This window comes from Oncorhynchus mykiss, chromosome 5, assembly GCF_013265735.2.
Source record: "Oncorhynchus mykiss isolate Arlee chromosome 5, USDA_OmykA_1.1, whole genome shotgun sequence".
Lineage (NCBI taxonomy): Eukaryota > Metazoa > Chordata > Actinopteri > Salmoniformes > Salmonidae > Oncorhynchus > Oncorhynchus mykiss.
The window spans coordinates 42,812,856-42,835,923 of NC_048569.1; the positions used below are offsets into that span (position 1 = coordinate 42,812,856).

Below are 23,068 nucleotides of genomic sequence, written 5' to 3' on the forward strand. Positions count from 1 at the left end.
TCAAATTTAAGGCTTTTCTCTATGTGATGAGGAGGCAGAAGCACAGTCAGCACAGTCGGGCACACACACAAACACATATGCTCTCTCACTCTCACACACGCAAACACATATGCTCTCTCACTCTCACACACGCAAACACATATGCTCTCTCACTCTCACACACGCAAACACATATGCTCTCTCACTCTCACACACGCAAACACATATGCTCTCTCACTCTCACACACGCAAACACATATGCTCTCTCACTCTCACACACACACACACACACACACACACAACTCCCCCTCACCCCCACCCAAACACCAGCCCAGACTCACTCAGCCCAGTATATCCAGGTAGACAGGCGAGGCCTTGGCCAGGCTCTGGAGCAGGCTGTGGATCTCCTTGATGTTAAGTCTCATGTAGGATTCTCTCTGCCAGCATCCCAGCATCAGGTCGTACACCTCCTTTGGACAGGAACGCGGCCGCTGCAGCACGCGCCCCTGGGTGATACACTCGATCACCTGCATAAAGGGTACCCACCACAATGCAATTGAAATTCAGTCCAATTCAACTTGATTTATTCCCTCAGGGGCAATTAAGGAAGCCATCGCTCACATGGTAACAGCATCTAAACAAAGTGAGGTTTACCAAGGTGATATGTTTTTTTTAGACTCAGACATGTTAGCCTTGGTTTCATCTAATAGATTTCCAGGAAATGTATATTCATAACGCATAAAAATCGACACAGAGAATAAAACATTAGGAACACCTTCCTAATGTTGCGTTGCAACCCCTCCCCCTTCTTTAACCCGTCTCCTGCCCTTCATCTACACTGATTGAAGTGGCCTTAACATGTGACATCAATAAGGGATCCTAGCTTTCACCTGGATTCACCTGGTCACGCCGTGTCATGGAAAGAGCAGGTGTTCCTAATGTTTTGTACAGTCAATTTATATGGACAATACAAATGTGATATACTGCAACAAAGATTAGAAAAATGGAGACCACAGAAGACTGATGTATTTGAAGTTGACAATAAATCTCATTGGATCTCAAGTGCTATGATACCAGTGTAGTCAATCTACTGTAGGAAAGGTTTGAGTTTGTGTCTAAAACCTTGTAATCTCGGAACCCAGAACCAAATCTCAACAGTGCTGCTGTCTGTGATAAGAGACTACTGACCTCATTGTTGGAGAGCTGGTACCAGGGCTGCTTCCCATAGGTGAAGATCTCCCAGAGGACCACGCCGAGACTCCAGACATCACTCTCCGTGGTGAACCTCCGGTACATGATGCTCTCTGGAGGCATCCAGCGGATGGGCAGCATGGTGTGACCCCCCACCTGGAAACAGACAACGGATCCAGTCAGTTACATTCATCTGTTTTGTATTGGGCCAGGAAGCAGCAGAGGGCACTGTAGTCTACATAGACCCCAGGCCTGGGGCTGATTGGGACACAGAACAAGTCTGGATCTAAAGGCCAAATCTGAGCGACTGCCTTTAAAAAGCAACAAATCCCTTTGAAAATGGCTTACATGGCATCGATTTGAGTCCGAAACAGTTATTCTAGTGTCAAAATTGACTACAAAGTGTAAATAGGATAATTTTGGTCATAAAGTCAGTCTCGCCTTAAATGGAGTTTGGAACAACCGTGTGTTACTTCAGAAATACTGCACCAAACACCTTAGTTCGATTTTTGCGCAACTAAAACCTCCTCTGCAAAAACATCTAAATTAATTACAGATTTCTTGAGTTATTTTAGATTCATTCTGAGGATTATGAGGAAATTAAATAGACTTCTTCTGCGTCTACGGTGTCTCATGGGGGACAAACATGAAATCTTGAAAATTAAATTGTGTTTTTCTAATGAGCAACAGAAAAACACAATTGACGGATTTTAGTTTATTTTTACTATTTTGTACATTGTAGAATAATAGAAGACATCAAAACTATGAAATAACATATGGAATCATATAGTAACCAAAAAAGTGTTAAATAAATCAAAATATATCTTATCATTTAGATTCTTCAAAGTAGCCACAAAAGCCACAAAAGAATCCCATGCAGGCTCTGGCACTCTCCCTGTGTAATGGCTTTCTTCCGCTAAATCCATAGGGAAACCCTGACGGCTTTGTGCACTCTTAGCATTCTCTCAACCAGATTTCACCTGGAATGCTATTCCAACAGTCTTGAAGGAGTTCCCACATATGCTGAGCACTCGTCGGCTGCTTTTCCTTCACTCTGCGGTCCAACTCATCCTAAACCATTTCAACTGGGTTGAGGTCGGGTGATTGTGGAGGCCAGGTCATCTGATGCAGTACTCCAGCACACTCCTTGATCAAATAGCTCTTACACAACCTGGAGGTGTGTTGGGTCATTGTCCTGTTGAAAAATAATTGATAGTCCCACTAAGTACAAACCAGATGGGATGGCGTATCGCTGCAGAATGCTGTGGTAGCCATGCTGGTTAAGTGTGCCTTGATTTCTAAATAAATCACAGACAGTGTTACCAGCAAAGCATCCCCACATCATCACACCTCCTCCATGCTTCACAGTGGGAACCACACATGCGGAGATCATCTGTTCACTTACTATGAGTCTCAAAGACATGGCAATTGGAACCAAAAATCTCAAATTTGGACTCAGACCAAAGGACATATTTCCTCTGGTCTAACGTCCATTGCTCGTGTTTCTTGGCCCAAGCAAGTCTCTTCTTCTTATTGGTGGCCTTTAGTAGTGGTTTCCTTGCAGCAATTTAACCATGAAGGCTTGATTCACACAGTCTCCTCTGAACAGTTGAGATGTGTCTGTTACTTGAACTCTGAAAGATTTATTTGGGCTGCAATTTCTGAGGCAGGCCAACTCTTATGAACATCCTTTGCAGTCTTCCTTTTCTGTGGTGGTCCTCATGAAAGCCAGTTTCATCATAGCGCTTGATGGTTTTTGTGACTGCACTTGAAGAAACTTTCAAAGTTCTTTGAAATTTTCCACATTGACTGATCTTCATGTCTTAAAGTAATGATGGACTGTCATTTATCTCTGCTTATTTGAGCTGTTCTTGCCATAATATGCACTTGGTATTTTACCAAATAGGGCTATCTTGTCACAACATAACTGATTGACTCAAATGCATTAAGGAAAGAAATTCCACAAATGAACAAGGCACACCTGTTAATTGAAATGCATTCCAAGTGACTACCTCATGAAGCTGGTTGAGAGAATGCCAAGAGTGTGCAAAGCTGTCATCAAGTAAAAGGTGGCTACTTTGAAGAATCTCAAATATATGTTGATTCGTTTAACACTTTTTTGGTTACTACATGATTCCATATGTGTTATTTCATAATTTTGATGTCTTCATTATTATTCTACAAGGTAGAAAAAAGTAAAAATAAAGAAAAACCCTTGAATGAGTAGGTGTGTCCAAACCTTTGACTAGTACTGTATATGATGAAAGTGGCCGTTGTATGCCCTTTTTAGACCTATACATGCCTCCTGTAAGCAACAAATAATTTGTGAAGCGTCTTGTCATTTTACTCCTTATAATGTGTGCTCTAAAACATGGAGTATGTCTATGGTCTGAAATAAAATTCCCATTCATTTATTCAACATAAAAAATATAAAAAGTAGCCTTTTTGATTTAGCTTATATTTAGACATTGTTTGGAACAATATACTATTCAAACATCAACTTCCCAGAGTGGGCTCTCTGGTACTTTTGAAGAAATTATCAATTTTATAAAAAGAAATTGACATTGTATCACAGCCCTCCTGCAGGATTGCACATTCAGCAAATCACCAGCAGAGGGAGTCCCCTTTGAATCCATTTCCCCATTCACTGTGTTGATGGTGCTCATAAAATGAATCATACCTTTGAAAGTAACAGAGAGCCCACTTTAGAAATGTGATGTACTTGTAGAATATATTGTTAAAAACAATATGTCTCAAAATGAGCACAATATTAGGAGGATAATGACACCAAGGTGTTGTCTGTATCATGTACGGTTCACGGACCATTAAGTCTGACAAGGGGCATGTATCGGTCTAAAAAAGGCCTAAAATGGACACTTTCATTATGATTTTCAGAAAAATTGTTTCTTACACAAATGTAAAAAGAATATCAAACATCCGTCCTCCCAATTAAGTTTCTATGTGAGAATTGTCAGATCAACCTGAGAAGGCCAAAATATTATTGGGCCCATGCAGACATGAAATCACATTAATGCCTGTGGTGTTGTCTATACTGTTCTAGTAAAAGCTAGACAGTAGCAGATAGCAGTTAGCCGCCAATTTGGCATAACAACAACAAAGGAGTTGGGTAAAGCAGAAACAGGTTAGGCTACCAGGCTACCTGCTAAGGTAGACAATGTTCTCCCTCACTCATTTTATAAGAACTAGGTTAGATACTGCATAGAACGGGGGGTGATAAGGAGAAGTGTGTTCATGAATCTAGGTATTTTACGAGCAGTAGCTTGCCTCTGAAAAGGCCTTAAAATAGAGAATTCAAGGCTAAATTTGCATCACGGCATAAATGCAATGTCAAGCATGAAAAAAAAACTGCCAGTGCATTTTGCACTGTTGCCCCCTATTACCATGGAAACAGCAATTCTATGCATATTATAGAATTTGCATTTAAATGGCATTAAAAATAGATTTTAAAAATTGCTGGTTAAAATTATTGCTGTAACAGCATGGCTGTTACAAACCAAAACCAAATTCTAATTACACATGAGTGTATTCCTGTCTTTCTGTTTTGCGTGCATGTGTGTGTGTGTGTGTGCCCACAGACTCACTCTGTAGTAGTCGGTACTATACACATCCCTGGACATGCCAAAGTCCCCAATCTTGACCAGCAGGTTCTCTCCCACCAGACAGTTGCGTGTGGCCAGGTCTCTGTGGACAAAGTGCTGGGAGGCTAGGTAGACCATGCCTGCAGCGATCTGCTGGGCGATATGCAGCATCTGGGACTGGGTCAGCTCCACCATCAGGCTGTGCTGCCCATCAGCCATCAGCACTGCATCAGGACCGTGGGACCTACACCAAAACACAGGTGGGTCAAACACAATGCTAACTATAGTTATCTAAAATTGACTACAAAGAGGACTTAATCGGATAAGTGCAAACTCATTCGCTTCCATTGCAGTTACCCAGTTTCAATTCAAATAAAGTATCACACTTACATACAGTACTAGTCAAAAGTTTGGACACACCTACTCATTCAAGGGTTTTTCTTTATTTTTACTATTAATTAAATAACACATATGGAATCATTTAGTATCCCAAAAAGTGTTAAAACAAATCAAAATCATTTCATATTTTAGATTCTTCAAAGTAGCCACCCTTCGCACACTCTTGGCATTCTCTCAACCAGCTTCACCTGGAATGCTTTCCAACAGTCTTGAAGGAGTTCCCACATATTCTGAGCACTTGTTGGCTGCTTTTCCTTCACACTGCGATCCAACTCATCCCAAACCATCTTACTTTGAGTTGAGGTCGGGTGATTGTGGAGGCTAGGTCATCTGACCTCCACTCTCCTTGTTAGTCAAATAGCCATTACACAGCCTGGAGGTGTGTTTTGGTTCATTGTCTTGTTGAAAATAAAATGATAGTCCCACTAAGCGCAAACCATATGGGATGGCTTATTGCTGCAGAGGTTAACTGGTTAACTTGTTGGGTGTAGTGGGCAGTTATTTGATGTTTGGATGAAAAACGTACCCAAATGAAACTGCCTATTTCTCAGGCCCAGAATCTAGAATATGCATATAATTGTCAGATTAGGATAGACACTCTAAGGTTTCCAAAACGGTCAAAATATTGTCTGTGAGTATAAGAGAACTGATATTGCAGGCGAAAACCTCAGGAAAATCCAACCAGGAAGTGCTGTTTGTCCTGAAACCTCTCTGTTCCATTGCATGCCTTCCCTCCATTTAAAGGGATATCAACCAGATTCATTTTCCTATGGCTTCCACATGGTCTGAACAGTCTTTAGACATAGTTTCAGGCTTTTATTCAGAAAAATGAGTGAGAAAGATCACATCGCGTCAGTGGGTGGCTGGGTGCCAGCAGAGTTTCGCATGCGCGAGCAGCTTGGAGCAGACATTTTCTCTCCCACTCCTATTGAAAAAACTACAGTCCGGTTGAAATATTATCGATTATATATTGTAAAAACAACCTGAGGATTGATTATAAAAAAAACGTTTGACATGTTTCTACGGACTTCACGGATACTATTTTCATCTGCCCCGTCGTGACCGCTTGAACCTGTGGATTTCTCAACATAACGCGCCAACCAAATGGAGGTATTTTGGATATAAAAATAATCTTTATGGAACAAAAGGAACATTTATTGTGTAACTGGGAGTCTCGTGAGTGCAAACATCCGAAGATGTTTGTAATGTTTTGTCTGCTGAGAGAGATGTCCTTACATAAACGCTTGGTATGCTTTTGCCGAAAAGCTTTTTTGAAATCTGACACACCAGGTGGATTAACAACAAGCTAAGCTGTGTTTTGCTATAATTCACTTGTGATTTCATGAAAATGTAATATTTTTAGTAATTTAATTTGAATTTGGCGTGCTGCAATTCAGCGGATGTTGACGAAAATGATCCCGCTAACGGGATGGGTGAGTCAAGAAGTTATTAAGTGTGCCTTGAATTCTAAATAAATCAGACAGTGTTATCAGCAATCACACCCACACCATCACACCTCCTCCACCATGTTTCACGGCGGGAACCACACATGCGGAGATCATCCGTTCACCTACTCTGTCTCACAAAGAAACTGCGTTTTTTTTCCAAAGGACAGATTTCCACCGGTCTAATGTCCATTGCTCGTGTTTCTTGGCCCAAGCAAGTCTCTTCTTATTATTGGTGTCCTTTAGTAGGGGTTTCTTGGCAGCAATTCGACCATAAAGGCTTGATTCACTTGGTCTTATATTGAAATGCATTCCAGGTGACTACCTCATGAAGCTGGTTGAGAGAATGCAAAGAGTATGCAAAGCTGTCATCAAGGCAAAGGGTGGCTACTTTGAAGAATCTAAAATGTTAAATATATTTTGATTTGTTTAACACTTTTTTGGTTACTACATTATTCCGTAGAAAAAAATATCAAAAATAAAGAAAAACTATTGAATGTGTAGGTGTCCAAACTTTTGACTGGTACTGCATGTATGTGCCAAAATCCCCCATAGCCTTTCATGACTGATTAGATTAGACACCATTATTATGCATTAAATTTACACAGAGTGTAAATGTGTCTTTGGCGCTCTGGCTTACAGTAAAAGGATAAAAACAGACACAAAACATACACATTACACACATGGAGTATTTACGTCTGTTAGTACTTTAATACAGTACACGTGGATTGGCAAACGTAAATCACACGCACAAAGACATTGGGACACACGACAATACCTGAGGAACTTGTTGAGGTCGCCGTGCTTCATGTACTCGAACACCATGATGAGCGGGTCACTCTCCACACACACGCCATAGAAGGTAACGATGTGCTCATGCTGCAGGTTGGTCAGTAGCTCCGCCTCCCGGTGGAAGTCGGCTCGGCCGCTCTCGCTGGCCTCTTTCAACGTCTGAGGACAGGGATGCATGTGCACGTGCACACACACACACACACGCACGCACACCATCATTTAATCATTGATTGATGGGATTGTTGATGGTTTCAAAGTCTCCTTCCTACAAAATTGGATTAAATCCTAATATACTTGTTTGTTGTGCTATTATCCAAAACAATGTAATTACAATCCTCACATATGGGAAAAGGATAAACAGCTAAATAGTTTATATTTAAAGCTGTTCTTTAAAAAAAAAAAAAATCAAAGCCAGGACTAAAGTGTGTGTTGATTGTTTGAAATGGCATACATAGATGGCCATACTTTACCTTGACAGCCACCAGGATCTTGTCCTGATCTGGGATCAGGTTGTAGCACTCAGCCAGGAACACCTTCCCAAAGGCCCCCTCTCCTAGCTCACGCTTCAGCACAATGTTGTGTCTCTTGATGTGCTGGACAACTGGGATGTAAAGAGACAGATGAAGTAAGGCTATCACAGTTTTTCCTGAACATCGTGTGAACTGACCAGGAAAAACTCCTGGCCCCTAGTTAGAATTAGTCAGGTCAAGTGGCCAGGAAAAACTCCTCCTACACATTACATACACTAAAGTTAACAGCCCTAGTCTACTACTGTATAGAGGAAAAACAGTGAAACTGTGATATTCTGGTCGCTTGTCGGACGAGTATGGACATTGTAGCCATTACAGAACTACATTTCTCACAGGGATACAAGTGAAATAGTCAGATGTGTGTGTCTGTCTAGTGACACCCTCTGTGCCATACAGTCTGATATTACAGCAAGTCATCCGGCAAGAGGTCAACCAAAGTCATCGCCATGAAGTCCATCCAGCCGCAGTGGCCCTGTCATGGATTTATCAGAAAAAGACCGGGTAACAACACCAGCAGACCTCTGCACCACGGTAACTCACACGTGTCCGATTTCAGCATGCTGCCAGATTGGCGGAAATACTGTGGGTTCTCGATGACAGGGATCTTTGTCATTCCAATGATCACCGCATCGTGGCCCATCTCTGAGGACGACGGGGTGTTGTTGCCATTGGAGACGTGATGAAGAGGACTGGCGGAGTCATCGTCGTTACTGATGACCGAGGAGGAGCCTGAGGAGGAAGGGGAGGACCCCAGTGGGAGGAAAATGAGAGGAGTGATTGATTCTGTATGTTATTATGTCGCCGAACATAAGCTGAAATGTGGTGGGGTTAAATGGAATTAAAACTGTAGAAATGTGCACCTAAAACAAGATGTTCCTTTTTATCCAAATGGGAGGCCTGCAAGTCTCAATACTGGTTTGAAAAATGACTATGCTAAGATTAAAAAGAAAAGCTTTACCCTTCATCCCAAACTTTGAGTTTCTTCCGTATTTCAGAATGATCACCATCAGGACACATCCAATTAATGCCACGCCAGCGATCCCCACCACTATGTACACCTGGAAAAACACCATTCAACAATGCAAAATACTTACCAATAACAGTGCACAACATTATAGTATGCACATAACCACGCATGACAAATTATGATGTGTACGTTAACTTACTGCAACACTGTCCTCTATTGGGGGTAGTGGTAAGTCTGAGACAAAAAGAACAAGCACAGGACACATTTAAAACAGAATGAAACAGCATTAAACATACAAACATTAAAGTACATAATCTAATTTCATCTGATTTCTTCTCTCACATTAAAATGACCTTAGGTTTTTTCAAACACTAAAAATACTGTCTGGTTGTGATGTAACCAGACAGTATGTGTGTTAGCTACAGTGCCTTCAGAAAGTATTCCCACCCCTTGACTTTTTCCATGTTTGGTTGTGTTATAGCCTGAAATGTCTTGTCAATGAGTATTCAAACCCTTTGTTACGGCAAGCCTAAATAATTTCAGGTGCTTAACAAGTCACATAATAAGTTGCATGGACTCGCCTTGTGCGCAATACTGTTTAACATGATTTTTGAATGACTACCTCATCTCTTTACCCCACATCAGTAAGGTTCCTCAGCAGTGAATTTCAAACACAGATTCAACCACAATGACCAGGGAGGTCTTCCAATGCCTCGCAAAGAAGGGCACCTATTGGTAGATGGGTAAAAAAAAGCAGACATTGAATATGCCTTTGAGTATGGTGAAGTGATTAATTACACTTTGGATGGTGTATCAATACACCCAGTCACTGCAAAGATACAGGTGTCCTTCCTAACTCAGTTGCCAGCGAGGAAGGAAACCACTCAGGGATTTCACCATGAGGCCAATGGTGACTTTAAAACAGTTACAGTGAGGGAAAAAAGTATTTGATCCCCTGCTGATTTTGTACGTTTGCCCACTGACAAATAAATGATCCGTCTATAATGTTAATGGTAGGTTTATTTGAACAGTGAGAGACAGAATAACAACAAAAAAATCCAGAAAAACACCTGTCAAAAATGTTATAAATTGATTTGCAATTTAATGAGGAAAATAAGTATTTGACCCCCTCTCAATCAGAAAGATTTCTGGCTCCCAGGTGTCTTTTATACAGGTAACGAGCTGAGATTAGGAGCACACTCTTAAAGGGAGTCCACAGAAGCAATCAGATTCCAAACTCTCCACCATTACCAAAGAGCTCTCCAAGGATGTCAGGGACAAGATTGTCGACCTACACAAGGCTGGAATGGGCTACAAGACCCTCGCCAAGCAGCTTGGTGAGAAGGTGGCAACAGTTGGTGCAATTATTCGCAAATGGAGGGAACACAAAAGAACTGTCAATCTCCCTCGCCCTGGGGCTCCATGCAAGATCTCACCTCGTGGAGTTGCAATGATCATGAGAACGGTGAGGAATCAGCCCAGAACTACAAGGGAGGATCTTGTCAATGATCTCAAGGCAGCTGGGACCATACTCACCAAGAAAACAATTGGTAACACACTACGCCGTGAAGGACTGAAATCCTGCAGCGCCCGCAAGGTCCCCCTGCTCAAGAAAGCACATATACATGCCCGTCTGAAGTTTGCCAATGAACATCTGAATGATTCAGAGGACAACTGGGTGAAAGTGTTGTGGTCAGATGAGACCAAAATGGAGCTCTTTAGCATCAACTCAACTCGCCGTGTTTGGAGGAGGAGGAATGCTGCCTATGACCCCAAGAACACCATCCACACCGTCAAACATGGAGGTGGAAACATTATTAGTGTTTTTAGTGTGTTTTTCTGCTAAGGGGACAGGACAACTTCACCGCATCAAAGGGACGATGGACAGGGCCATGTCCCGTCAAATCTTGGGTGAGAACCTCCTTCCCTCAGCCAGGGCATTGAAAATGAGTCGTGGATAGGTATTCCAGCATGACAATGACCCAAAACACATGGCCAAGGCAATAAAGGAGTGGCTCATGTAGAAGCACATTAAGGTTCTGGAGTGGCCTAGCCAGTCTCCAGACCTTAATCCCATAGATAATCTGTGGAGGGAGCTGAAGGTTCGAGTTGCCAAACGTCAGCCTCGAAACCTTAATGACTTGGAGAAGATCTGCAAAGAGGAGTGGGACCAAATCCCTCCTGAGATGTGTGTAAACCTGGTGGCCAACTACAAGAAACATCTGACCTCTGATTGCCAACAAGGGTTTTGCCACAAAGTACTAAGTCATGTTTTGCAGAGGGGTCAAATACTGAGTTCCCTCATTAAAATGCAAATCAATTTATAACATTTTTGACATGCGTTTTTATGGATTTTTTTGTTGTTATTCTGTCTCTCACTGTTCAAATAAACCTACCATTAAAATTATAGACTGATCATTTCTTTGTCAGTGGGCAAATGTACAAAATCAGCAGGGGATCAAATACCTTTTTCCCTCACTGTACATAGTTTGAGGATGGATCAACAACATTATAGTTACTCCACAATACTAACCTAATTGACAAGAGTGAAAAGAAGGTAGCCTGTACAGAATAAAAATATTCCAAAACATGCATCCCGTTTGCAACAAGGAACTAAAGTAATACTGCAAAACATTGGGCAAAGCAATAAACTTTTGTCCTAAATACATAGTGTTATGTTTGGGGCAAATCTAATACAACACATTATTTAGTACCAGTCTCCATATTCTCAAGCATAGTGGTGGCTTCATCATGTTATGGGTATGCTTGTAATTGTGGTGGCCTGTTTTTTTCTTCTTCAGTAGGACAATAACTTAAACACAAGACCAAATTTACACTGGAGTTGCTTACTAAGAAGACGGTGAATTTTAACTCTACATACATGTACATATTACCTCAATTACCTTGACTAACCGGTGCTCCCGTACATTGACTCTGTACCAATACCCCCTGTATATAGCCTCGCTACTGTTATTTTACTGTTGCTCTTTAGCCATGTTATTTTTTTAACATAAATTACTTCAAGATCTAGATGAACAACCAATTGGACAAATTGAAGATTTTTTTTAAAGAGTAATGGGCAAATGTTGCACAATCCCCAGAAAGACTCACAGCCGTAATCACTGCCAAAAGTGCTTCTACAAAGTATAGACTAAGGGGTGTGAATACTTACGTAAATGAAATCCTTCTGTATTTCAATTTCAATAAACATGTTTTCACTTTGATATCCATTTTGAATTCAGGCTGTAACAACAAAATGTGGAATAAGTCAAGGGGTATGAATACTTTCTGAAGGCACTGTAAATTATGTAATAGACAGGGCCCAGAAACTGCCATTTTGTCCAGTCAAAGGTTTTGCCATAGATTATGCTTGTCTATCCCCTATTAGCTTTTGGGCCACCCTGGATTTTCCCCCAAACCCAATACATTCCCTCAGGATTTCATACTTCAAGCACATACCAGTGGTGTCTGAAATGCAGCAGGGTGATGACATCCCACAGCACAGGAAGAGCAGTGGACAGAGGAAAGGAAAATAACAAGGCAGGATCATCAATCTGTCATTATTCTTAAAGTCTTTAGGGCCCAGTGCAGTCAAAAACAACATTTTCCTGTATTTTATACATACAGGGCATTCGGAAAGTATTCAGACCCCTTCACTTTTTCCAAATTTTGTTACGTTACAGCCTTATTCTAAAATTGATTAAATTGTTTTTCTCATCAATCGACACACAATACCCCATAATGACAAAGCAAAAACAGGTTTAGATATTTTTGCAAATTCACATAAGTATTCAGACCCTTTGTTGAAGCACCTTTGCCAGTGATTACAGCCTCGAGACTTCTTGGGTATGATGCTACAAGCTTGACACACCTGTATTCGGGGAGTCTCTCCCATTCTTCTCTGCAGATCCGCTCAGTCAGGTTGGATGGATGGGGAGCGTCGACGCAAAGTTATTTTCAGGTTTCTCCAGAGATGTTGGATCGGGTTCAAGTCCAGGCTCTGGCTGGGCCACTCAAGGGCATTCAGAGACTTGTCCCGAAGCCACTCCTGTGTTGTCTTGGCTGTGTGCTTAGGGTCGTTGTCCTGTTGGAAGGTGAACCTTTGCCCCAGTCTGAGGTCTTGAGCCCTCTGGAGCAGGTTTACTTTGCTCCATCCCTCAATCCTGACGAGTCCCCCAGTCCCTGCCGCTGAAAAAGATCCCCACAGCATGATGCTGCTACCACCATGCTTCACCGTAGGGATGGTATTGGCCAGGAGATGAGCGGTGCCTGGTTTCCTCCAGACGTGACGGTTGGCATTCAGCCAAAGAGTTCATTCTTGGTTTCATCAGACCGGAGAATTTTGTTTCTCATGGTCAGAGTCCTTTAGGTGCCTTTCCCTTTTGGCAATCTCCAAGCAGGCTGTCATGTGCCTTTTACTGAGGAGTGGCGTCCACCTGGCCACTACCATAAAGGCCTGATTGGTGGAGTGCTGCAGAGATAGCTGTCCATCTGGACGCTTCTCCCATTGCACAGAGGAACTTATGGAGCTCTGTCAGAGTGACCATCGGGTTCTTGGTCTCATCCCTGACCAAGGCCCTTCTCCCCCGATTGCTCAGTTTTGCCGGATGGCCAGCTCCAGGAAGAGTCTTGGTGTTTCTAAACTTATTCCATTTAAGATTGATGGAGGCCACTGTTCTTGGGGACCTTCAATGCTGCAGAAATGTTTTGGTACCCTTCCCCAGATATGTGCCTTGACAGAATCCTGTCTTGGAGCTCAAGGGACAATTTGTTCGACCTCATGGCTTGGTTTTTGCTCTGACATGCACTGTTAACTGTGGGAACTTATATAGACAGGTGTGTGTCATTCCAAATCATGTCCAATCAATTGAATTTACCACAGGTGGACTCTAATCAAGTTGTAAAAGCATCTCAAGGATGATCAATGGAAACAGGATGCACCTGAGCTCTATTTCAAGTCTCATGTCAAAGGGTCTGAATATTTGTGAATAAGGTGTCTGTTTTTTAAATAAATTTGCTAAAATTTCTAAAAACCTGTTTTCACTTTGTCATTATGGGATATTGTGTGTAGATTGATTAATCAAAACATTTCCTCATCATTTTTAGAACAAGGTTGTAATGTAACACAATGTGGAGAAAGTCAAGGGGTCTGAATACTTTCAGAATGCACTGTACACACACACACACACACACACACACACACACAAACACACAGGAAAAATACTGTACAATTGTGACATTTATGATAATGACCTTTTAGTCTAAGAGCTGTTTGAAAAGACCACCTGAAATTCTTTGACTGTTTTGTGGGATGGAGTGTTGGCCTGACTGGTGACATCGCCAGGTGATAAATTAGTTAATAGACCAATAAGAAACAGTTCCAAACCTCTATCAATAACAGCTAGCTTTCAGTTTTCCCCTCCCCACTCAGACCACTCCCAGACAGTCCCCACAAAATTCTTGCTTGAGAAATAGCTTCTTAGCAAAGAGCAATGTTTGTTTCTTTTTGACAATTTAAATTGAAAACATACACAGTAAGGTACTTAATTGTATCCCAAAATGATTTAATATTGAGATAAATAAACGGCTGCGTTGGATATTTAAAATTAAAGTAACTCTACAGTGAAAATATCACTTTCAAAAGTTAACATTCTGTTAACTCATACCTAAATAATGTTGTTGACTTGTGCTATACTCATATCGTATGTTGCCAAAGCATAATTTGGAGACCCACCTCAAACAATGTCAAACAGACTGTTTTAAAAAAATTGCAATTTCCTCAGAGGATGATTGCATGAAGGCCAATCGGTGGTCTACTTGCGTGAATATTTTTTATGATTGGTATACGCCCACACCATTCTGTTGTTGAGGTACGCCCACACCATTCCAACACAGAAAAGCTGCTTTTTAACATTCTTAATTGAAAAAAATTTGGAAGGAAATCTATTTCCCTCATCTTGTAATTATTTATAGGTCATAATATCATAGAAATGTGGAAACACTGGACAGTTACTTAACGTCATGTCAAGAGAAAAACACATACACACGTGTCTTCGTAACGGCACGTTTTAGAAGCGTAATTCTTTGCAGAATTGCAATGTCTTAAGAAATACTTACAAGGGTAGGTATATGGCGGTTCTGAAATAAGTGAAAAGGGGGAATGTACATGTTATTCATAAACATCCATTACACATACCATGCTACACAAAAAAATATATATTCTCAGAAAAAAAAGCTGCTATGTTGAACCATTTGTTCAGGAAAGGAAACCTGAAAAAAAGTTACAATTTTCAGGTCATATAGAACCATTTTTGGTTCCACATAGAACCTCTGGTTCCAAATAGAACTCTTGAATTGGTGCCATTTTAACCAAAAAAAAGAGTTTTATTTGACTTGAAATGGTTCTATTTTTAACCTTTTCTATGCTCCTAGAGGGTTCTACATGGCACAGATTTTTTTTCAGAGAGTCTAAAAACAACTTACATATAGATTATAACATCTTATATCAAATTACAGTAACTATAAACTAAACTGCAGTGAGACCTGTATCGTAGTCTGGGTCTGGCGGGAGCAGGAAGTGGGCGTCGATTTCTTTACGATCCTCCCCGTACTCGTTCCTGACCACCAGCGTATACTGCCCGTTGTGGATGTGAGTCGGGTTGACAAGCTTCAGGCAGCCGTGGTGAACGCTCCCTGTGCTCTCGTGGATCTCGGTCTTGATGTACTCCTGTTCGTGGAGCTCTTGGTCCTTGTGGTACCACCGTAGCTCAGGCTTGGGGTTTCCGGTCACACTGAAGGGGATACACCAGTGGTGGAGGCGCAATGGCTCCAGCAGCTCCAGGATAGTGGGGCGAACTGACACAGAGACAACAGGAAGAATAGTCACAGGGTACTGGGAGTGGGTGCTAGACATGAGGAAGGAGGACTGGAAGAATGCAGTGGGATACTGGGGTAAGGGGGCTAGACAGGAGGGAGAGGATGGTACGGCATTGAGGGCAACCAGGAGCTAAACAGAAGGAGGAGTACAGTATGGCAAGGTGAGAGGAGACATGTAGAGTCAATCAGATTGTTGAGCAATATTATCATTTCAGTAAGGACACAGAACCACCGGAGGTGGTCTTTCAGAATGTAGGATGCTACAGATCCAGGATAAAACTACACTGTAGAATCAGTGAAAATGGCATTTTACATTTTGCAACCACAGTGGCAGAATAAATTAAACAAAAAATGGTATAGGCACGCAACACAACAGAACACGTCCTTACAGAGGATGTTGAGTTGGAGGTAAGCCTCGGTTTGGCCGACTACGTTCTCAACATTGCAAGTGATCACTCTGCCGTTGTCCGAAGGCGAGAGACCTAACAGTGTCAGATTGCTCTCCAGCTCCAAGGCATTGATCTGTAAATACATTTAGCAATGTTAGCATTGTCATGATGAGCAATAAGCATTATTAGCTTTAGCATTATTAGTAATAGTAACATGTATTACACAGTCAATACATTTAATAACAAATCATTGTGATCATAGTGAAACATCTGGAGCTAAAATATTTACCGCTGTATGTTATAAAACACCTAAAAGTATGGAGTAATATGCTGTTATTATATTAATAAAATTATATTGTTATTTACGTATTGAAATGTAAAAACTTGACAAGTTTCATGTAAAAAAAAAAGAAGAAAAACGAACATAAAATTGATTGCTATGGGGCCTCCCGAGTGGCGCAGCAGTCTAAGGCATTGCAGTGCTAGTGGCGTCAATACAGACCCGGGTTCAATCCTGGACTGTATCGCAACCAGCCGTGATTAGGAGTCCCATAGGGTGGCGCACAATTGGCCCAGCGTCGTTAAGGTTAGGGGAGGGTTTGGCCGGGGGGCAGTTCGCTAGACCCGCAATAACATCTGATAAACACGTGTGTGTGACCAATAAAATTAGATTTTACTTGGCTCATTGCGCTCTAACGACTCCTTGTGGTGGGCCGGGCGCCTGAAGGCTGACCTCGGTCGTCAGTTGAACAGTGTTTCCTCCGACACATTGGTGCGGCTGGCTTCCGGGTTAAGTGGGCGGGTGTTAAGTTACGGGGTTTGGCGGGTCATGTTTCTGAGGACGTGGGACTTGACCTTTGCCTCCTGAGTCTATTGGGGAGTTGCAGCGATGAGACAAGATCGAAATTTGTGGAGAAAAGGGGGGTAATTTTTTTGTGAGTGTTAAGGTGTCAGTTGAGAAAAGTGCATAATATACAAAGCCAAGAGTTTTTCCCTGCCCACATGACCTCATCAGGAACAACTCCTATCCCTAGTAATAGTCAGAGGGTTGTGTCATAATATACCAAAACAAAGATCATCATCTTACCTTAGTGATGGTAAACAAACTGTCAATATTCCACAAGATATCAGGGGCAGGAGACCCTGTTGCACTGCACACTGCTCTGACATCACTTCCCTCCGTCATTTTGATGATAGAGGGACTGACCTCCACTGCGGGAGCCTCTGTAAAACGTAAACAGAACCTTTAACAATGTTGTTTTACGGTACAAGTTGCACCTAAGTGACCTTCACTTGATTTCTACTTCATGCTGTTTACTGACTATTTGAAAAGAAAAGTCAAAGCACTGCACTACACTGGCATTCTAGTATGCTCCTCAATGTTCCACACGTACACAAGCTTTCTCTCTCTCTGCTTTGTCACAACATAGTGTAGTTCCCCATCTGTATGTCTGTCTTTCTCTGGGGTTGACATTACCACAATCAGGGGGAGTGAATCTGGAGATGGCCCTCCTCACTGCTCTGTCATCTATGCATTTCAGCTCTTGACTCTCTGTACTGTCAATGTCCTCTTGCAGCCTCAGTTTGATCCACATGTTCTCACATACACACTTCAGAGGGTTACCAGACAGGAGGGGACTAGAGAAAAAAAAACAGAGCATTAACACACACACACACACACACACACACACACACACACACACACACACACACACACACACACACACACACACACACACACACACACACACACACACACACACACACACACACACACTGCACTTTAAAATAAGAATTACATGACATAAAATAGTAAATAGGGATAGGTACTTACAAAGATGTCATGTTTAAGTTTTGGAATGTTTTCCAAGAGAGTGTTGACAAGTTATTGTCTCTCAGATTCCTACGAGTCAAAATAATAAATCATAAATGTTACAATAAACCAACTATTGTAGGTCAGAATGACATAACTAATGTTATCAATGTACAGGTAACTTCAAAAATAAAGGAAACACCAACATAAAGTATCTTTGGGGCGGCAGGTAGCCTACTGGTTAGAGCGTTGGGCCAGTAACCGGAGGGATGCTAAATCGAATCCCTGAGCTGACAAGGTAAAAATCTGTCATTCTGTCCCTGAACGAGGCAGTTAACCCACTGTCCCTAGGCCGTCATTGTAAATCAGAATTTGTTCTTAACTGACTTGCCTAGTTAAATTAAGGTTAAATAAAAATACAAATATGGCATTGGGCCACCACGAGATGCCAGAACAGCTCCTATGCGCCTTGACATAGATTCTACAAGTGTCTGGAACCAGTGCTTGACTTGGACTGAAATAGGTGCGGGTATTGTTTACAATTCGTTGCAGGAGCTCCATAATACTTTTGAGTTAATATTCTATAAGAGGAACAGGAGCTCAAGCAGTAGAGCATTTGAGGTGCCAGTACTCTGCTCCGGTGGGCTCCTGCCCAAGTCAAGCACTGTCTGGAACTCTACTGGATGGATGTGACACCATTTTCCACGAGAAATTCCATAATTTGGGGTTTTGTTTTGTTTGAATCTCCCATACGTCTGTGTCACCAGGTTGAGATCTGGTGACACACACACACACACACACAACCATTTAAACCCCCTATGCTCATTTGAGACCCCTCTTTCAAAGTCACAGACCTCCTCTTCTAGCCATGCTAGCCTAAATACTGGGCAACTGGGCACTTATACATGACCCTAAGCATGATGGGATGTCAGTTGCTTAATTAACTTAGGAACCGCAATTGTGTGGAAGCGCCTGCTTTCAATGTACTTTTGTATCCCTCATTTACCCGAGTTTCCTGTCTTTTGGCAGTTACCTGTATGTACTGAACTCAATCCAAAATCAGTGTGTGTGTGTGTGTGTGATTAAACTCAAATGAAAACGTATGTGACATGACGTTGGAACAGAATGCTTGCTCTATTTTCACTTTCACTTGTTTTGCACCTAGCACCTTTTAACTATGCATTAACAAAAACACATGGTCAGACCATTAACTGCTCCTCACTGTTTGCTGAGCGTGTCGTCCCGCTACCCAGCCATGAGGCTAAACTGTATGCACTTGAACCAGCTCCTTTGACTATAGGCGACATTATCATGCCAATCCATGCAGATTTAGATAAGAATTACCACGTTTAGAAGTGTTGACTGCAAGGCTTCACTGTAAGGTTAGTACAGATGTAGAATCGTCATTTGAGACAGTTAGCTACAGCAGGAGAATAATCCTTCAGCGACAGGAAATGTTCATGATTATGTGGATTGTAATTAATGGACATTTTTGTAGGGGTTGATACATTTTTCATTAGGGCAAATCAAGTTTCAAAGTGGGAAACACACCGTTTAGAAGCCTGTTTAAAACTCAAATACGCGACAAATTTGCATTTCCTGCTGTGTAGGAACATTCTCAGCAAAAATATATCTAAATTAAGATCCAAATTAAGATCCTACATCTGTAAGAATCTACATAGTCTATAATATGAATTGGCCTTAATTGTTTGTGATTGGCTTGGGGGCCCTACATTTGCTCTTTGAAAGTACATTAGCTACATCTGTGAGGAGGAAGATAAGAACAACACCAAACAGAAAATGAATCAAAGACTATACAGTACTTACAGATATTGAAGTCTTGTATTGTTGAAAAAGGCCTGTGATGAGATAGAAGTCAATCTGGTATTTGTCACAGTTCTGTTCGGAGTGGGGGAGTGAATGTGTTATTTTTAGTCACAATTACATATCAATATAGTGCAACCATAACATAGTCTGGATCATAACCTCGTGTAATACTAATACTTACAGATTTCTGAGATTAGAGTAGTACTTCAAGCTGTTATCATTGATGTCAAATAGTCTGTTTTGATTTGCAATGTATCTGTAAAAGTTCAATACAAAACAATTACAAACATAATGGAAATATAGTATTTGGCCATCATGTCCATTTTGGGCAGTTTCACAGGTTTCTGAACTGTTTTGAGGGAATCTGTAGCTTCTCTTCATGATAGATTTGATAGCGGTACAAACTGGTGTCTCTTTGGACACTCAGCTAATATCTACTGATTAGAAAAGCTAAGGTGATTGATATCTCTCTACACTAGAGTAAACAACACCTGGATGAGTGATGGTTGTTCATGTAATATTCATATATGTATGTTTAGAATTAATTATTAATGTTAAATATTCTTAATAATTAATGAAAATGCTTTGCATGCCAAAGTAATAGGCCAGTAGACCATCATCAATTAAGGTTTACCTTTGATTAAGCTATGGATGGTATGAGAAGACACAGTTAAGTACAACACCGCCCTGTCTAGATGTAGGCTATGGCCCCTGCATGCTGATGGTGTTAGTTCTCTCACTATCTGCATTTGCCCAGGAGCAATATAGGTTTCAGGCACAATACTATGCACCTTATGGATATATGCAATAGGCCTACTGCACTGAAATATGGTAAATCTAAACATATGCTGCGTTAGCTAATAGGCCTGATGAACCAGAGTAACACTTAACACCAACAACATGCAGTGGTAATACATTTTTTTCTCCGCACATGTATTGTCTGTTTATTGTCTATCAAATAAACTCATCCTGTCCAGCTCTGGCACGTCAACAATTGTAGCCTAAACCTAATAAATGGCTTTAAACCTGTGTTTTATACAGATACCACTGTGACGGTGTGCTAACGTGTTTTGATATTTACAAGAACCACTTCGGGAGGTTCGGGTGATTGCTACGATGGGTATTTTGTGGGGGCGACATAGACCCGAGTCTGTTACGTTGGCTAGCCCATTATAATCGTGATTTGGCTAATTTATCTGACATTGTTTTCCTTCGTGTTTTTTTCTTCCTTCCCCCAGGTCTCTGCTTGTTGGAGCCACATCAGCCATCATGCCATTATCCCCACTAAATATCAATACCACTATCCCTGCCAGGGCCTGGTTTCTAGAGGAAAATAGCCTATTCCAAATATTCCCAACAACTCGTGCCCCCACCACCTGACACGCACGCTCGAAATTATCCTACACTATTATATGCTGAAGCTATAGCCTACTTATTTTTTTTTATTGTTGCTTAGGGTAGGCTGTCTCCATATGAAACTGAAAACATGAGAGATGAACAGCCTAAATAGTATGGCAAAGTAAATACACCTTATTTTGTGATACACCTCAGATGTTTTTGTATTTATTTGTTTGAGCAATCTGCCATTGTTTTGCTTAAAAACAGGAACCGTTCATTGTAGGTTTGCCATGTCTGCAATGGCGTAGCCATTTATTTTAATTAATCGATACTTACATATCGGTGATGTTGATGTCCATTTCTATGTCATCTAACGTAAGGATAGGGAAATCCTCGATCCCTGGTTCAGGATCGATACAAGCAATCCTTGAGATGCTGCAAGTGCAGAACGCAGGGCAAGCAGCGCTAACCCGCCACAGCCCCATCAAAACCATAAAGATTCCCAAGCGAGCCATTCCATATTCCCGTACGTTGGAGTCCATTGCAGGTCCAACGATATCTCACGGTAGGTATTGATCAAATATGGATATGATTAATTTCCCCCGTCCTATAGCCAATTTAATCCGTTCGGCACCACTAACGAGGCTGCCTTTGATCACGAATGCGCAATCCCTCAATGTAATATTAGGATGCCATGGAATGGCCTCTACGTCTCCGCAGAATTGGTATCACACTACTGCATATCGATGCGGTGAAGCAAGGTGTCAAGTGCTCCGTCCTCAGTCTCACCCGTCTCTTTCTCGGAGGCAGAGCGTCTGTCTCTGCGTGGTAAAACGTGGCGCTCCAGATGTTGAGGGAGAAACCCGTTATCCTTGTGATTCTTCTTCATATGCAGTTGTGATGGAGATAGAAATAAGAGACTGCACGGTGGAGTCAGAATGCGTGGTGATGTATCAACAGAGTGCGTATGCGAGGAGGCAGGGTACCTGCATTCGTCTATTGATTACCGCTGTGGAAGAGCGCATCTCCGCCAGTCATCGCTGGAATTGCGTTTATACAGAGATATTTGGCTGACAGTTTATCAACATTTATCAGTGTTATGACTATTCAATAGCTATATATTTGCATGCTTATCGTACACATTCTGAAAAATAGATGGGAATAGGCTATTCAAACTATAGCCCTACATGTATTTATTTAACTATGTAAGTCAGTTAAGAACAAATTATTATTTACATTGACGGCCTACCTACACCCTTATCTTATAATAGAAGGCTTAATAGTTGGTTAAAATGGAATTATATTACCTCTATTTGTAATGTTTGATGTGCCAATTTTATTCTGCATACGGACAACCTCGGTCTATAGGCCTACAGAGTGCTTTTTCCAACAATACCACAGCTCCATGGATGGCCATTTCGAGTGTGACGTGCAGTTTGACGCACAAGACGGGCTGCATCTACGAAAAATAATTAAACAATATATTTGTTTGTGTGTGTGCTTCAAATGGGTCTTCCATCCGAGGAAAAACAAGACAGAAATACTGTAGCTTCCATCGAAATTGTCGTAATTTGTCAAAGCTATGTTTAGCATATGTTTTTTTTTTTTTTAAATATGTGGATATGTCAGCTATTTGAAGGCCATAAGATTAAATATGCATCCATTTACGAAAAAATTGCTATTGTAACAGCTAACTTGGATAGATTATTTAAAAAATATGTAATTATGTTCAGTTCAACTTTTTCCTCTAGGATCTTTTCAATTTGAGGACTAGTAAATCTGCTGCAGACAAAGGTCATGGGTCAGAAGAGTCCTGGCACATGACACGGTTATTTTCATACCAGGTGTAAACACACACAGGTGCCGTGATGTTGTGGGAAAATTGTATCTCTGAGGGATAAGTGTAATGATTTTGACAAGGTC

The 23,068-nt window shown here is 41.4% G+C and overlaps 1 protein-coding gene across 1 annotated transcript; it reads right to left on the minus strand.

Annotated features, from left to right (window-relative positions):
* Positions 1-216: 216 nt before the first annotated feature.
* Positions 217-22,501, minus strand: ntrk2b (neurotrophic tyrosine kinase, receptor, type 2b). The gene is made up of 18 exons (XM_021602993.2): positions 21,482-22,501; positions 19,989-20,063; positions 19,808-19,879; positions 18,002-18,070; positions 17,645-17,805; positions 17,255-17,391; positions 16,168-16,300; positions 15,446-15,757; positions 15,020-15,040; positions 12,362-12,370; positions 9,102-9,136; positions 8,894-8,993; positions 8,476-8,664; positions 7,876-8,006; positions 7,392-7,564; positions 4,773-5,013; positions 1,168-1,326; positions 217-506 (listed from the first exon to the last, which is right to left on the minus strand). Exons 1-18 carry the CDS (start codon positions 21,685-21,687, stop codon positions 321-323), a joined length of 2,409 nt encoding a protein of 802 aa, XP_021458668.1. The 5' UTR covers positions 21,688-22,501; the 3' UTR covers positions 217-320.
* Positions 22,502-23,068: the final 567 nt, after the last annotated feature.

Excerpts from the sequence above, each read along its gene's own strand:
- ntrk2b (XM_021602993.2), bottom strand. The coding sequence starts at position 21,687 with ATGGACTCCAACGTACGGGAATATGGAATGGCTCGCTTGGGAATCTTT. Across the intron at positions 15,758-16,167 it reads CCTCCAACTCAACATCCTCT|TTCGCCCCACTATCCTGGAG; the intron begins GTAAGGACGTGT and ends TCTCTGTGTCAG. Across the intron at positions 5,014-7,391 it reads GACCTCAACAAGTTCCTCAG|GTCCCACGGTCCTGATGCAG; the intron begins GTATTGTCGTGT and ends GTTTTGGTGTAG.